This window comes from Vitis riparia, chromosome 8, assembly GCF_004353265.1.
Source record: "Vitis riparia cultivar Riparia Gloire de Montpellier isolate 1030 chromosome 8, EGFV_Vit.rip_1.0, whole genome shotgun sequence".
In the NCBI taxonomy this organism is placed as follows: domain Eukaryota; kingdom Viridiplantae; phylum Streptophyta; class Magnoliopsida; order Vitales; family Vitaceae; genus Vitis; species Vitis riparia.
Genome location: NC_048438.1, coordinates 9,035,150 through 9,051,626, shown reverse-complemented (window position 1 = coordinate 9,051,626; position 16,477 = coordinate 9,035,150). Strand labels below are relative to the sequence as shown.

At 33.8% G+C, this 16,477-nt stretch overlaps 2 protein-coding genes across 2 annotated transcripts; one reads left to right on the top strand and one right to left on the bottom strand.

Moving 5' to 3' along the window:
* The first annotated feature begins 2,800 nt into the window (after positions 1-2,800).
* Positions 2,801-4,883, top strand: LOC117920328 (ammonium transporter 3 member 3-like). Its single transcript, XM_034837784.1, has 3 exons — positions 2,801-3,699; positions 3,779-4,064; positions 4,150-4,883. The coding sequence occupies exons 1-3, from the start codon at positions 3,052-3,054 to the stop codon at positions 4,644-4,646; spliced, it is 1,431 nt and encodes a 476-aa protein (XP_034693675.1). The 5' UTR covers positions 2,801-3,051; the 3' UTR covers positions 4,647-4,883.
* LOC117920329 (BAG family molecular chaperone regulator 4-like) lies at positions 4,731-11,321 on the bottom strand. The gene is made up of 4 exons (XM_034837785.1): positions 11,108-11,321; positions 10,098-10,354; positions 9,878-10,024; positions 4,731-5,157 (listed from the first exon to the last, which is right to left on the bottom strand). The coding sequence occupies exons 1-4, from the start codon at positions 11,304-11,306 to the stop codon at positions 4,960-4,962; spliced, it is 801 nt and encodes a 266-aa protein (XP_034693676.1). The 5' UTR covers positions 11,307-11,321; the 3' UTR covers positions 4,731-4,959.
* Positions 11,322-16,477: the final 5,156 nt, after the last annotated feature.

The following is a 16,477-nucleotide window of genomic DNA, read 5'->3' as shown; positions in this document are numbered from 1 at the left end:
AAGTTTTTGCATGTTCCTAACATAATCCAGGCATAGGAAATGGAGAAATCTGGGTTTCCCTACAAAACCCCCTTAGGGCATCTAGATCCTATGCAATGGAAGCAAAAATACACTTTTTAACAATTAAAGGATCTAGATTTGTGTATAGAAAACATTACCTTTGATTTGGATGTTTCCAAATCAAATCCATTCGAAGAAGATCAAATCTCAAATTATTGGAAGCCTCGTAAACCCATGATCTTTTGCTCGATAACTCAACCTCAAACCTTGCACTCCAAATAGTGGGTGTTTGGGATGGTAGAGGCTAAAGCTATCTCTTTTTCTCTAGAGGTGGAAGACAACTCTATATAAACCTTAGGGGTATTTAACATAAGCATATGTCAAATTTCACTAAGTGAAATGTTATACCCATAGTCTTCTAGATTGCATGTCCTTTAGATCACTCAAGGGAACACATTGTCTCAAACCCATGAGATATTATGGTGTATTTATTGAGAATACCTATGGTCACCAGCCTCCATTAACAATAACTCAATCCATAAGGAAATGTGACCACCTTATGATCTCACCCATCAGTCAAAGTCTCCTATTGACTTTGGCCTAGACTCAATATCCTCTCAAGGTTGAGAATCCATGCAATATAATAACTTAGTAAATCACAACAACCAATAGTCTTATGTTATGATTCACCTTAGATCCTGCCTAATGTGCATTGCATACACTAATGCATTTACTATAGAAAAACTGTCATGATGACCAAGACAAATCATCCCTTTAATTAATAAGCAGTGTACCACAACCTCAATTATTGGTATCCCTCATAAAAACATCCTAAAAGTCAAATGTATTCGAGTCTAGACTAGCAATGTGTAATAGGTCATAATATATAGCCTAAAAAAGCTAAAAATCAACCTTACCATAGAAGTGATACTTATTAATAGAAAGAAACTCTAAATACATAGAAAATGAATGGCGATGGAATTGATCCTTCACCATTTTCTCACCAATCTTACTGATTTTCCTCTACCGTTCCCATTTTATGTCCATCAATCTAGAGAAGAAGTTGCAAGAATGGAAGTTGTTTTCACCACTCCTATCTAGTATCCAAAGCATCACATGTAAAAGCACCCTATGTTCAAAGCCATCATTGGAGTGCATCCCATGCATAACAATAATTGAAGCCTATAACAAATGAATTTCACATCTTCACCACTTACAGTCGTGAAATTTGCACTTGGTTCCGCATTTTACTATATAGGTCAACTCTACTACATATCTTCATCCGGGAGAAACCAAAAAGAAAAAGAAAAAAACCCAACAATTTTGACTAACCTAAAGATCCTTGAGTTTAAATTCTTCTTAGTGGCTCCGTTTTTCTCATGAATCTGGCGGTTGGTGCCTGCACCGTGTCTTTAATTATCATACCTTCCTTATTCCGGGACTTAAATTTCTGAAGTTCCTATATAGGCTGTTTGTCACGTCATCGAAAGTGATCTTCGGTAGAAGGCTAACCAAGGGAGATCTTCCTCAGAACACTCAACTCACACCTTGTCACCGTCGACCGCACTTCTAGGTCACTCAACTCATACCTCGTCACTGCCGAGCGGACATCAAGGTCACGCAGGCCACAAAGTCTTTGTTGACTTGCTTCTTTGAATGATTGATTCTCCCAAGCTGGCTTCCTATTCTGTAAATCTGTATTATAATGCCTCTTGTTTCTGCACTTGGATTTGAATAGATGTTTATCACCGTGTATGCAATGAGATAGTACAAGCTAACAAATAAATTAAAATTTTTTTGGATACTAGATCCAGGACCTCTATTTATAAGCCATTTGTGCCACATAATTTAGTATTAAACGATTGAAAAAATGGCGGTTTCCTTGATTCCCACTCCTGGAGATCTGCAATATTAAATCCTAAGATTTAAACCAAGTTGTTCAATCCTCAAACTTCATAAGAAAAAGAAGAGAATATTAAAGTTTGATGGAATGGTCTTTGCTTTGAAGTATTCAGACAACTGGGAAAAGTGGGAAAAATGAAGAAAAAACTCAACTCAAATTTCAGTAATTTAGTTCTATCGAGTCATCTTTCAAACTGGGTATCACCCTCTAATTTAAGGCCAATTCTCTGTGATATAGTTCCCTGGTTCTGATCTAATAATGGTGTCACAATTCAACTCTGATCATTATGAATTCGCACCAAGATGGGAGTCCTATACAACAAATTTGAATAGCTGGAATAGCAACAATGAAAAAGCTTAGTGGGAACACAGACTACTCTAGGAATCTGGGACCTGTAAGACTGTTCGCTCTTTAAGAAACAATCAAGAGGTAAAAGAAATAAACTTAATATCAGACAATTTAGAGCCTATCTTTCCCACTGATTGAAACTGCACTGACTGGGCTCATTTTATGAGGTTGTGATTCTACCCCCAGCATGGAGAAAAACTAATGATTCTCCGAACTCACACATAGACAAAACACCTTGTGTCCCACAGAACATATTCCATTGATTTTATGTGCAGAGTTTTCCATGTTCAGACCCCAAGTAGCTTTGAACTTTATTACCAAGGACTACTCACATTAATTACCCTCTGTCCCACTTTCTTGACTTAAAAGGATCTTGACTTGGTTGCGAATCTCACGGAATCTTCCCATGTGGAGAGACTTGGGTATATTCACCAATAAGCTTAACACCATATTCAGGATTAGATCCACCATTTGATGCTCATCACACTGCAATTCAATCCCCATCACAAAAGCTGCTTCACCCTAGTCTCACTCTTTTGGTCAATGGGATCTGAGGATTGCACCATTAATTCACGCCAAACAAGGTAGGACCCCGGCCTAGTCTGTGTCATCTACAGCTACAACCGCTCAACAAGGAAGATTCATGCTTGAAGATACCATTTTTTATTCTTGGATTCTGACATGGAACACCACAGCCACACTCTTAAACATGTTTGGAATCTATATAAGCAAGTGCTCGTGTTTGAGGTCTGTGAAGGTTAGGGGCTAATTTCAGACTTTTCTTTTTTCAAGACTCAGCAATGGCAGCTGCATCTGTTGTTCCGGTAGCATACCAGACATCGCTCCCCACTGTACCTGACTGGCTAAACAAGGGTGATAACACATGGCAGATGATCTCTGCCGCCCTGGTGGCCATGCAAGGCATGCCTGGACTGGTAATCCTGTATGCTGGCCTTGTCAAGAAGAAATGGGCACTCAACTCAGCCTTCATGGCCCTCTATGCCTTTGCCGCAGTCATGCCTTGTTGGGTCCTCTGGGCTTACAAGATGTCGTTTGGCCATCGCCTTCTACCTTTCTGGGGCAAAGCAGGCCTTGCCGTTTCCCAAGATTTCTTAATCCCCCGAGCTACTCTCCCCTCGACACGTTATGTAAATGGGGATTTTATAGCGCAAGCAGCTAGTCCATTGTACCCCATGGCTACCATGGTTTTCTTCCAGTTTGCTTTTGCTGCTGTGACTGTGATACTCCTTGCTGGGTCTGTGCTGGGTCGAATGAGCATCAAAGCTTGGATGGCCTTTGTACCACTATGGATTACTTTTGCTTACAGCATTGGCGCTTTCAGTATATGGGGCGGCGGTTTCCTCTTCCAATGGGGCATCATGGACTATTCCGGTGGTTATGTCGTCCATTTGGCTTCTGGTGCCGCAGGATTCACAGCAGCTTATTGGGTACGTGGGATCTCTCTGTGCTCATACATCTATATATATAAATATAGACTAAGCTATCTCTCTTTTTAAATTTCTGTAGGTGGGACCGAGATTGCAGGTAGACCGGGAACAATTCCCACCAAACAATCTTCTACTGGCACTGGCTGGTGCTGGTATTCTTTGGATGGGGTGGACAGGTTTCAATGGAGGTGACCCCTTTGCTGCAAATGTCGATTCCTCCCTTGCAGTTCTCAATACTCATATATGCGCAACAACCAGTCTCCTTGTATGGACTTTCTGGGATACGTTTTTCTTCAAGAAGCCCTCAGTAATTGGCGCCATCCAGGGAATGATAACTGGGTTGGTCTGCATCACCCCTGGTGCAGGTAAGAGTGGGGCACCTCCTAACAGCTGTGTCTTGAACTTTCTTCTCTTAACCACTTCCTTAGTTCCTGACACTGGTTGCAACAGGTCTTGTTCAGGGATGGGCTGCATTGATAATGGGCATTGCATCTGGAAGTGTCCCCTGGTACACCATGATGTGTCTTAGTAAGAAACTCCCCTTCCTGCAGAAGATTGATGACACCCTCGGTGTCTTCCATACTCATGCTGTGGCTGGAACCTTGGGTGGGGCTCTTACGGGACTCTTTGCTCATCCAGATCTCTCTGCCTTATTCATAGTGGTACCCAATTCCAGAGGGGCCTTCTATGGTGGTCGGGGCGGTGTCCAATTTCTGAAGCAGTTGGTTGGTGCAAGCTTCATAATAGGTTGGAATGTAATAGTTACATCCATCATCCTCCTGGTGATTAGCAAGTTTATACCCCTTCGTATGTCTGAGGAAGAGCTCATAATAGGGGATGATGCAGCGCATGGAGAAGAAGCTTATGCTCTTGCTGGACAAGGAGCAAGAGAAAGATCTACATACAATAATATGCAGCTGCAAAACGCTTCAGGCTTTGAGCTTTGATTCTTGATTTCAAGGAAAAGAGACGTATATCCTTCAGCAATCATATGAAATACATGAAATAGTAGGAAATTGAAGGCTCAAAAGTAATATGCTTAATAAGCAGTTCAACATTCGATAAATCCATGTATGAGTACCAATTGTTGGTCTAGTAAAATGAAGTTTCATTTACAGTCTTGAGGTCTGTACCCCACAGCAAAATATGAACTACCAATGAAGCATACAACAATATTAAATTCATTCCAGGTACCATATTATATTATGACTTGTATACCTTACCAAGTTCCATATACCAAACAATGCGGGAGGCTTAATACTATTCAAATGTTTCCCAATCCTGATTCACTGCTGTGGAAGATGGCATTGGGGGTGGGGCGGTCAGGCTTCCCAGTCCAGATTCAAATGTCTCCCATTTGGTTGTCACTGACACCGCATTGCTCTTAGTGCTAAATGGATTGGAGTTTCTTGCTTTCAGGGTGTCTAGCATCTCCACAAGGCTCTGGACACGTCGAACCTGTTCGGGGATTTGAGTTGATCAGCAGTCTTTATTAGCAATATATATGTGATTCAAGTTGTATGGCCAACAGACATTTTTACTAGAAAGGCAGAAGCTAACTTAACTTTTAACCATTTATAGAGGGGAGTACTGACAAAAGTGCAATTCCACGTTTCATACTTTCCAGAAAACATAAAAGACAAACTCAGACCATAAAGTCTCAGCATCTGAAAAAGGCTGACCCACAAATTTTTCACTACCATTAGATATCACAACAGAACCACAAAGCTAGATTAAGAACCCAACCAAAATTTGAGCATGAAGATAATCAGCTCACAAAGTATGTACCTTCCTTCCCCATGATTGTTGTCACAACAGAAGCTTTCGATGCCACTTTGTTGTGCCAGTTAAATGTTTTAACTAACTTTCCAAATATTAGTAAAGACGAAGCAAATCCACACATACAAGGAGACGCAAGATTTAATATGGTTCAACCGACCACGTCTACATCCATATTCGTGAGATAATCAATCTGCTCTATCATAGATCAAAACTCAAGCCCAGAAGCAATCTCATAATTCCTTACTCCTAGTATTCACATTTTAAACCCAAGACCTGCTCCATTGGTTTTCCCATCTCTTTCTTATATCTCTACCATTGATAATTCCCATATACATCACCATCTCATAACTTTTCCCTTGATGGCATAATGTATTTTTAGAGATATTCCTAACACTTTTCCTTGTTTAATAAGAAAACATTGGTATAGGAAATATTCTCTACAATATTTTATCAAAAGGAATTCTTATGAAACTAGTAATTGAACTAAATAAAAATGACACACTTTCCAACAATAAATGATATGTCATAGGACAAGGAGGTAAAATTGGATTACTAATAGTATAAACCGGAAAGGAGGGAAAGCAAGTGTAAAGGTCTATCAGCTCCAGCATTAACTTCAAACTTTTAAACCAAGTAGGACAAACTTACAGTAAGATGAGACTTCTGGCAAAGGATGTTTTGAAAATATTAATGCAAGAATCATAGAGCTAAAAAATGAATGAGAGTTGCTCATGAACAACTCAGCTTGATTTGAAGAAGCTCATTGAAACTTCTCTGTCAAATGAATCAATCTTCCACTTAAGTTCAAAACAAAGAGGAGGTAAGATAGGCCAAAAGAATATACACACACACATATATATATACACACACATACATACACAAATATATATACACATATCTATGTAATTAAAAAGAAAAAGTTCAACGAATAATGTTTCTCTACAGGAATTTGGATGAATGATGCAAGGCCACTTGTACATACAAAGAATCATAAAGAATCTCTTGAGTATCAATGTTATGTTGTAGCCACTAACTTGATTGGTAAAGATGAGCATGCTAGATCCTAACAGACAAACAAGTGTTGGATTAGGTTAATGAGCCACCTTGGTTCAGTTCATTGAGAAGCTTGATTTCACCTATAACCTTCAACACCCAAGCTTGAAGTGGGAAGTAGAGCTCATGTCCAAGCTTTGGTTGACTTGAGCTCAGGCCAAATCAACCAATATGAACTGAACAAGCCAATAATGAGCTTCATATCATTCACAACCCAAGAGATTCATAGTATATATAGCCAAGTGTAATCTCTTTTCCAAGATATTTTCAATATTTTATTGGAGCTTCCAAATTAAAGTTTCCATTAGCACACAATCTAAAAGCTTCAATTGATATTCCACCAACATCAATCTTTTGCATATGCTTCAGTGACTATTCTACCAATATCAATCTTTGGTACATATACATAATACCACAGCCCAATCATGTTTTGGTATCAGTAGTCCTCATCTATCCATAAGAAACAAAAAAAAAAAAAAGTCCAACAAGGAATTTCTTTAAACTAAGGGGAAGATGTCCAATTCACTTTCAAATCTGACAATTTTTACCTAATTGACAAATGAACAAAAATTCTATAGCATGATATGATATAAAATGTACATCAAATCATTCAAATTATATGAAATGATGAATGGCTCAGGAAAGACTAAGATTAAGGAAGGAGTGTCAAGCTTTTTACAAACTTCCTATCTGCCTCAGGGGATTGGAATTTGTAAGTTGGCTATTGAGAAGCCTCACAACCATGTTAGTTGGAGTTTCCTAAAGGTAGAGCTAGATAAGATGAGATTTGGTTACTGATGGATTGAATGGATAAAGTGTTGCATCTCAATAGCAAGATTTTGTGTTAGTAAAGAAGATGCCTATATTAGCTTTTTCTAGAGTACAAGAGGGTTGAGGTAGGGTGATCCTTTTTCTCCCTATTTGTTGGTGTTGGTCATGAAGGGTTTCGGTTGTTTTTTTAGAAAGGTTATAACAGGAAGTTTAATTTCTGGATTTAAGGTGGGAGAGAGAAGTGGTGAAGGGATAAAGATTTTTCATCTTCTTTTGGAAAATGAAACACTCTTTTTCTGTGATACATGTCTAGAACAATTGGGGATTTCTATGATACACTCTTTTTCTACAATTGGGGATTTAAGGTGGGAGAGAGAAGTGGTGAAGGGGATAGGGATTTCTCATCTTCATTTTGCATATGACACACTCCTTTTCTATGATACCTACCCATCAATTGTATAGTACAAATTGGTGTACATTAGGCACTGGATTATATATATTTACTTTCATTTTTCCAATCAAAAAAATAAGTTTGGTGTATTTGAGCTAGATTTTTATATGGTTCACGGAAGTTTCAAAGTTGACAATTAATTTGGGAAAAGTAATATTACTTCCTGTATGGTAGGTTCCAGATGTGGAGGAATAAGCTTTTTTGTTTCAATGTGGGATTGGAAAGTTCCTAGTCACCCACCTTGGTGTTGCTTTAGGAGCACCTTCCTAGTCTTCAACAATTTGGAATGTAATTAAGGAGAGATTTCACAAAAGATTAGCAATGTGGAAGCAGCAATAATTCTAAAAGAGAGTGGTAGACTTATAAGGAGCGCTTCGTCTAACTTGCCAGTCTATTTTGTGTTTCTTCTTGATATTCCAAATAAGGTACAATTGAGATTGGAGAAGATCTAGAGGGATTCCCATTGGAAGATGAATCCCTTGAAAAAATCCATGTTTAGTGAATTGGTTGGTTTTTTGCTTGGATAAGAAAAGAGTGCAGTATCAAAGCCTTATCTATTCTAGATAAAATTTTGCTCAGCAAATGAAGTTGGAGATTTGCCTCAGGAAGAGAGTCATCGTGGAGTTGATTGTTGATCAAAAGTTTGGGAAGAAGCATGAAGTTGGCGTTCAAAAGTAGCAAGGGTGGGCTTGTGAAAAGCCATAAGGAGAGGACGAGAACTTTAGAAGTGGAACAAGTTTAGTTGTGGGAGATGGAAGGAGAGTGAACTTGTGGCAGGATGTTTGGTGTGGTGATTTGCCCTTGAGTCCCTCCTCTTCTTTTTTGTCATTGCTACTTCCAAGAAAGCTTGGGCTGCATATGCAGAGGAGGTATCAAGTTGGGGTAGAGCATTGAAACCCTTCTTTCTAAAGATAATTCCACGATTGGAAGTTGGAAGCTGGAAGATGAAGGGTCTTTTCTTGAGAGGATACAAGAGAAATTAGAATTGTTGAGTTGGTAAGGATGGAAAATTTATTGATCAAAACATTCCATTATTATGAGGAACTAGAAGGAGAAGTCTTTATATTTGGAACTTGTAGACCCAATAAAAAGAGGTTTTTTTTTTTTTTTTTTGGCCTAGGAAGTGGTGTGAGGGAGAATCTTGACTAACAATTACTGGTGAATTGGTGCTATCTTTGCTAAAATGTATAAGAATCAACTAATCACATTCTCTTGCAGTGTGATAACACAAGGATTATATGCCATCTCTTATTCTCTTTATTTGGAGTTGAATGGATAATGACTCTTCAATAAGAGAAACTCTACTGGCATGGCATGGGAATCTTGCGAGGAAGATTCTTAGGAAGACTTGGAGGACTACTCCATTATGCTTTTTTGGACTATATAGGAGAGAAACCATAGATCATTTGAAAATGTGTAACAACCATGTTAAGCGCTCAAAAATCTTTTCCTATCTTCTCTTTTTTCTTTGGTATAAATAGTGAATTGATGTGGCTACCTTCTCTTTGCTAGACTTTATCAATTGGTTGGGCTATAGTTAAGGAGAGGGAGGTTTTTCTTCAGTTTATCTTTTTCCTTTGCCGTGTGGCACCTTCTGTCTATTGCTTTCATACTTTGGTTGTGCCATTTTGTTTAGCTTAATAAATTTGTCTTTGGCTTTTTTGTTTTTTTTGCTTTTAAGTACTTAAAGATAATAAATTCTTCAAAACAAGAAGCCATCAACAATTTTTTTTAAATTTTGGGACAACAAAACTCTTAATAAAACTGGAATCTAATACCTCATAAATCTGTCATTTAAGTACTTTAAATGACACCAGGTCCCACTATTCCGTTAACGGTTAGATACCAATCATAAAAAGTAAATTACATGTACTCCTTAGATTATAATACTCAGCAAGTAAAATATGCTAATCTTGCAAAAAAAATTTCAACTCATACAAAGCAAGCATTAATCTGAAACTTAATCAGATTCACACTAACAAACCACATATGTAAAGAAATATTTGAATCTGGACTCATGATCCTGGAAACAATATAAAATTGTACATCTACAACAAGCTTGAAAAACAAGGATAAAATATCTTAACTAAAAAAAGTTATGCTCTGGCATTGGCTACTAACCTCAGCCCTTCTCTGCACTTTTGCTTCTCCTTCAGCCTCAATGCCATCCAATTTCAATAACTGCCTCATGAGCAACTCTGTTAAGACAACAAACTCCTTGTCCTCAACAGTAGTCCCACCATTCACAGTTGCTTCTAAGGCAACCACCTACAAGATAAAGCAACCCAAATCAGCATCCATGATCAAAGATCAAATGGTTGTAGGGGACAAACAGAACCACCTTTTCCAAGAGCTTATCAACTTCTGCTTTGACTTCAGCGACAGCTTTACATGCCTTTGATATCTCATCACTTCTTCTCACCTCTTCAAGCTTCCTCTCTTTGCTTGCCATTTCCTCCAAGAGCAACAACTTTGATCTATCCTTCACCCCTACCTGTTGCAAACACTCCTGATCATCTATCTCCTTTCCCCTGAACAAAAGTCTTTGGTCCTTGGGCTCCAAACCAGTTTCTTGGACAAGACGCTTCTTCAGATCCCCTTCCATTATAAGAACCATAAGCAAATATGCATCAATTTCAATGAATATAAAACATAGCCTGTATATCCAAGCACAGTTCATTGGAAAATTATTTTGAAGAACAAGAGAGCATTACATTATTGTTCCATCACCATAAACCCAAAAAGTGACATGAAAATCTCAACCCTCCCAATAACAGATAAATTTGAAAAATAAACCTCAATAATTAAGTTTCAGAACAACCTAAAAAGCTCTCACAGGCCACCACATCCACAAATGGGCAAAATCAACTCCAAATCCTTTTAATCAATAGTCAATTAAAAGCATACATAAACCAAATTCACTCGAAGGCAGATTTAAAAAATCCAAATTTAAAACATCCAAAAAACCCCTCGCTTGAACAAGATCACAAAACCGCAACTCATCACAGAAAAAATAAAAATTTTAAATTTAAAAATAACTGTCATTCGGTGATTGTGTGGAAAAGAGGGGAAAACCAGTAGGGAAAACGATGAATACCACCATAAAAGACCAAAAGGGCAGAAATCCAGACAAAGAATAAACCCCAATATCTAGTACACGTAACAATTAACACACAAACAGACATATGCATAATTATATATATCCACACATCAAAACCTCAAAGAGATCGCGTTTGGTTCTCGGGAAAGAAAGGGGAAAAAAAACAATTCCAAATCGAATCATTTTTCCTTCCCTTTTTCTGGCATTCTTTCCTGAGAAGCAAAACCCAAAGGAAAGGGTTAAAGGAGTACCAAAAGTGGATTGAATGGGGACATGGAGTTGGTGGTGGTTAGAACCATGACAGACCTTGATGTTGATCATGGCCGACCCTGACCCAGAATCACCACCACCGCCACCACCAACCCCACCATTATTATCACCATCTTCTCTCTTCTGAACCAGCATCCCACCTGGCCTCAGTTCCCACTCCACATCCTCTTCCCTATTCATCTTCCCCCACCCCCCCAACAGCTTCCCAGTCGATTATTTTTCTCCTTTTATCACAGTTTTTAACTAAAACTCAGGATGGATGAGTAATAACGGCTGAGGGAGATCCGTGCCAAAGTGCCAGCAGAGTCAAAACGTCGTCGTTTAGGAGCCCCACTTCTGCCTGCCTATCTGTCTCCGCTGTCAGTGGAACTTCTTGTTGCATCCACATCCCATGAATTGGATTGCTGGTGGCTCCTTTATTTTCCTGGAATTTAAGATTATTTCTCCTGAAATTCGATATATTAAGTTGGATTCCAACTATATTATTAAGTCCATCTTTGTCTCTATCTTGTTGAATTTGTTGGGTGAAAAAAAAAATGTTATTATTATAGCATGGTAATGGTATGTTTGAAACTATTTTTTACACGGTAATGGTATGTTAGAAAATATTTTTTTAAGTAGTTCCTAAAAAATAACCTTTGAATTATTCTTCTTTATTTTTAGAAATAAAATTTAATTTCATTTGAGAGAATGTGGGATTTAACTTGAAGAAAGATTTGTAACCGTCATTGGAGACTTAGAGGCTTGGAAGCTTCAATATAGCAAAACCCTCACTCAAAAGAAGCTTGAGAAGAATAGGCATAGTCGAGAAATTGACAAATCATTATAAAATCTTATTTTACAATGTTTATATCCTTATCTCGTTACATTTATTGCTTTATTACTTGTTTAATTAAGGATGTTTTCGAAAAAGTTTAAAAACTCAGATTCACCCCTTCTGGGATGTTTTGCTTAATTAAATTAATTTTATTTCACAAAACTAAAAATTTTAAAATAATAAGAAAATTTAATTTTATGGACAATTGTGTTTTAGGCCTAATTAGGTTCAAAAATTAACATTTGGTTCATATAACTTACATAATTAATGGAAATGATATAAGATGTTAAGAGACCAATATACCATTCAAATTTCTATATATTACCTTTTAAGGATATAAAATAGTGATGGACTAAAATACTGAATTACCTTTCACATAAGTTTTTTTTGTCTTTATTGCACCATTATTCACGCAACCATAATAATTCTATTTTAACAATTTGGATTTTTCATTGTTTTTAAATTTTTTATATAAATAATTGAAAATCAACATTATTTTCTATTTAAATTATAAATAAAGAAAAATTATGTTCAAAAACTATTTTAAAAAATACTTTCTAGAAAAATGGTAATATGGTTTATATTTTTTATATTTTCTTTTTGAAAAAACACTTAATTAAAAAATGAAAACTATTTTTAAAAATAAAAATTGAAAACCTTGTTTAGTACTATTTTTTATATGAAATCCATTTTTTTTCCATTAGTTATTTTAATAATAAAATAAAAAAATATAATATGTTTATAATTAAATAAAGGAATTGGTCAATTATGTATTTTTTGTGTGACTATCTTTTACATGAAAAATAATTAAATAACTCAATTATATATATTTATTAATTTTTAAATTTTATTTTCTTTATTTATTTTTTGTTTAATAGAAAATTTTAATACATCCATAATTAACAAAGTAATAGATTAATTATGCACTTTTTGATCTATTAAAATAAATTACTTTCTAATTTAAATAAATAAAATGAAATAAGTAAATAAATTTGGGGTTATTTCTATTTTTTAACATATCTTATATTAATATTTTTTATGGTTAAATCAATTTTTTATTATTTTTTTCTTTAATTCCAAAAATAAAATGAAATAAATAAATAAATTTTGTATTTTCGAACTGATCTTATATTTATATTTCTTATGGTTAAATAAAAATTTTATTCTTTTTTCTTTATTTCCAAAAATAAAAGGAAATAAATAAATAAACTTGACTTAAATAATAGTTTTTAAGTAATTTCTTTGTCGTATTTTTAATTACATTTTGCATTGAAAATAAAATAAAATAACGTTTTATTTGTTTTAATTATTTTAAATGTCAAACTATTGGGAACATAGTTTACACACTCATGTGAATATAATTTATGCATATATATGAAATCTATATCATTCTACAAGGTTATTACACTAATTGTACAAAGGGTATATAAGACTGTACATTTTGAACAACTTTTTTTTTTTTTTGTCATCTAAGGATTATACGCTCTACTACCACAAATTATTTTATTTCATGTACTTTATTTAACTCGCATTTAATAATTCAAATACTTACCTTAATAATTATGTTTACGAAAAAATTTTGTTTTTACGTTTTATATCATTTTTTAAATCAAACCATTGGAAACATGGTTCACACCTCACATTTGGCACATAATGTAAGCATAGGGATGAAATTTGTATCATTATACAAGGGTGTTATGCTAACTATACAGGGTAAATGTTCTAACTGTACAAGACAAATGTTCTAACTATGCAAGGGGTATACAAGGTTATCCTTTGTGAAAGATTTCAATCAATTTTGGACATTTTTTTTTTTTTTTTGTCTTGTCATCTAAGAATTGCACACTCTCAAGGTACACATTCCTCTATCATACACTCATCTTATGCATTTTATTTAACTCACATATGACAATTCGAATACTTATCTCACTAATGATGTTTGAGATAAAAATTTGTTTTTCCATCTTCCACTATTTTTTGAACCAAACCAATGAAAACATGGTTAATCTACCTATGGTTACACATTGAGTAGGGGGTATATGGAATTTGAGTCACTGTACAAGGTATTTACACTAAGTGTACATGATAAATATACTAACTATACAAGAGTGTACAAGACTGTTATTTGTGAAGGATTTTAAGTGATTCTGAAAAACTTATTTGTTTATTTCCCCTAACTGATGATAGATGACATTCCTCACACACATTGGTTAAGCATACATTCATCTCATATGCTTTATCTAACTTGTATATGGTCATTTGAATAGGTACCTCATTTATGATGATTGTAAAACAAAATTATACAACAATTTTTCTTCTTTTTTAAAACAAAACCAATGCAAACATGGTTAACCGACTTATTGTTAGATATTTATGAGATGATGTATGAAGTTTGAGTTATTGTACAAAGGTATTACATTAACTGTACAAGACAAATTTACTAATTGTACAAGGGTATATAAAACTTCTTTTTGTTAAGGATTTTAAGTGATTTTGAAAAACTTTCCCATTTTTTTCCACCCAAGGATTTTTCCGCACTCAAATTCTCTCGCTCAAGAATTGTTTCGAATTTTATTTTTAAATTTCATCATCAAAATTTTGTAATTGCATATTTTGTTTTTGTAGTTTTAGCAATGTTATTTCTTTTCACTATTTTTTTTTTTTTTTTGTGAAATTTTATCCAAATGAATCTATATTTTAAATTATAATCATATTTATCAAATTTTTTACTAAAATTATCTTTAATTCTTTTAATATATTTATACTCATTTATTTAAAAAATGAAAAACTAATTTTTTTTGTAAACATGTTCTATTACCTTTCAAGTAAAAAATTAGAAAAGTTTGAAAGTCAATAAAAAAAATTAAATACCACTTTCAATAATTTTTAGATAAAATTTTACATATATATTTTATTTGAAATTTAATTTGTAAAGTTTCACTAAAAAATTATATTGACAATTTTCTTGTTGTGAGTCAAAATACTTTGCATTAGTCTATCTAGATAAGAAAAATTATTAATATAATATTATAACTTCATATCTTATTTATTTTTTTCAATAAATTTATCTTTTAAAATTTTTTTAAATAAAAACATTAAAAATTAAAAAGATATATATATAATAAGAATGAAGTGACAGTATATTTTTAAATTTTTTAAAATATGGTTAATATAGAAATTATAAAAAATAATTAAAAATAAGATAAAAGTATAAATGAAAGGGTAATATAAATTTAAGATAAAAAATAAAAATTAAACTAAAAGATAAATACAAAAAGATAAAAAATATTTGGATGAAAAATCCCAAAATTTTTATTCTTACTTATAATAAGAGTAAAAAGATTCAATATCTTTAAAAATGAAAAAATGAAAAGGAAAAACCTTATTGCTTTTTATTTGTCATAAAATAGAAATATAGATTGAAAGAAAAAGAAAAAGAAAAAGAAAAAGTTAGAAATGAGTAATTAAAATGGAGAAAAAAATATAAAAAAATTAAAATTCACACTCACGGTGTGTCTATATAAAGGTTAAGGGTATTTTAGGGATTAATGAAGAACAATATCCTTCTTCTCAATTTTCAGACTTTCTATATAAAGGTTAAGGGTATTTTAAGGATTAATGAAGAACAATATCATTCTTCTCAATTTTCAGACTTTCTTTAGGTGTTGGACTTAATTATATAAGATATATGGACCACATCTTAATTTTTAAACTCAAACCCAAAACACAATTCTCCCTTAATTTTAAGAAGAATAAAAAATTAAATTATTAATATTCTTCATAAGATTTCTTTAATAGAAAATTTTGATTATTAATTTCACAGATCTTAATATGATTGGATAACCACATTAATATACTAAGATGGCACACTAAAATAAAAATATCACTCTAGAATTGGTAGCTTTTAACTTTTGTTTTTAACAATAGAAAAATATAAGAATAAATAAATAACTAATTTTTTTTATGTAATTTATGTTTAAAAAATATATTTTAAAAATAATTTTTTTAGAAAAAATAATTTTAAAAATTAGTTAAAGTAAAACTGAACCGAAGATATTCAATACCTTATCTAAAGTATTTGATAAATCACGTATTAGACTCGCTCTTTTTCAAGCAAAAGCTGTCATTGGAGAAGCTCTTCAAACTTACTTTATGAAACATGAATTATGAATTAAGAATCAATGAAAGCTGAACTTGTGAATAATCTAAAAGAGAGAGGTGGTCTGTTCAATAAAAGGAACGGTTTAAAAAACATGGATATTTAGACTTTGAATCAAAATTTTCCTTCCCTAAAAGGCTTCAAGTTCAAAAACTGAAAGAAGCTACTAGCCATCAGAAACCATATGCCCAAGGCCCAAATTTGCAGAACCAGGAAGTTCTTACAAATCCACTTTAACCCCATTTCCGATCGAACTTGTGAAAAGGATGAGTCCATACGTGATATGTGTGGGCTACCTTCATATTGCTGCTACTCCCTTGGATATTGTTCTCCAAACACAAATACAGGAAAGAAAAAGTGATATTACCTTGGAAC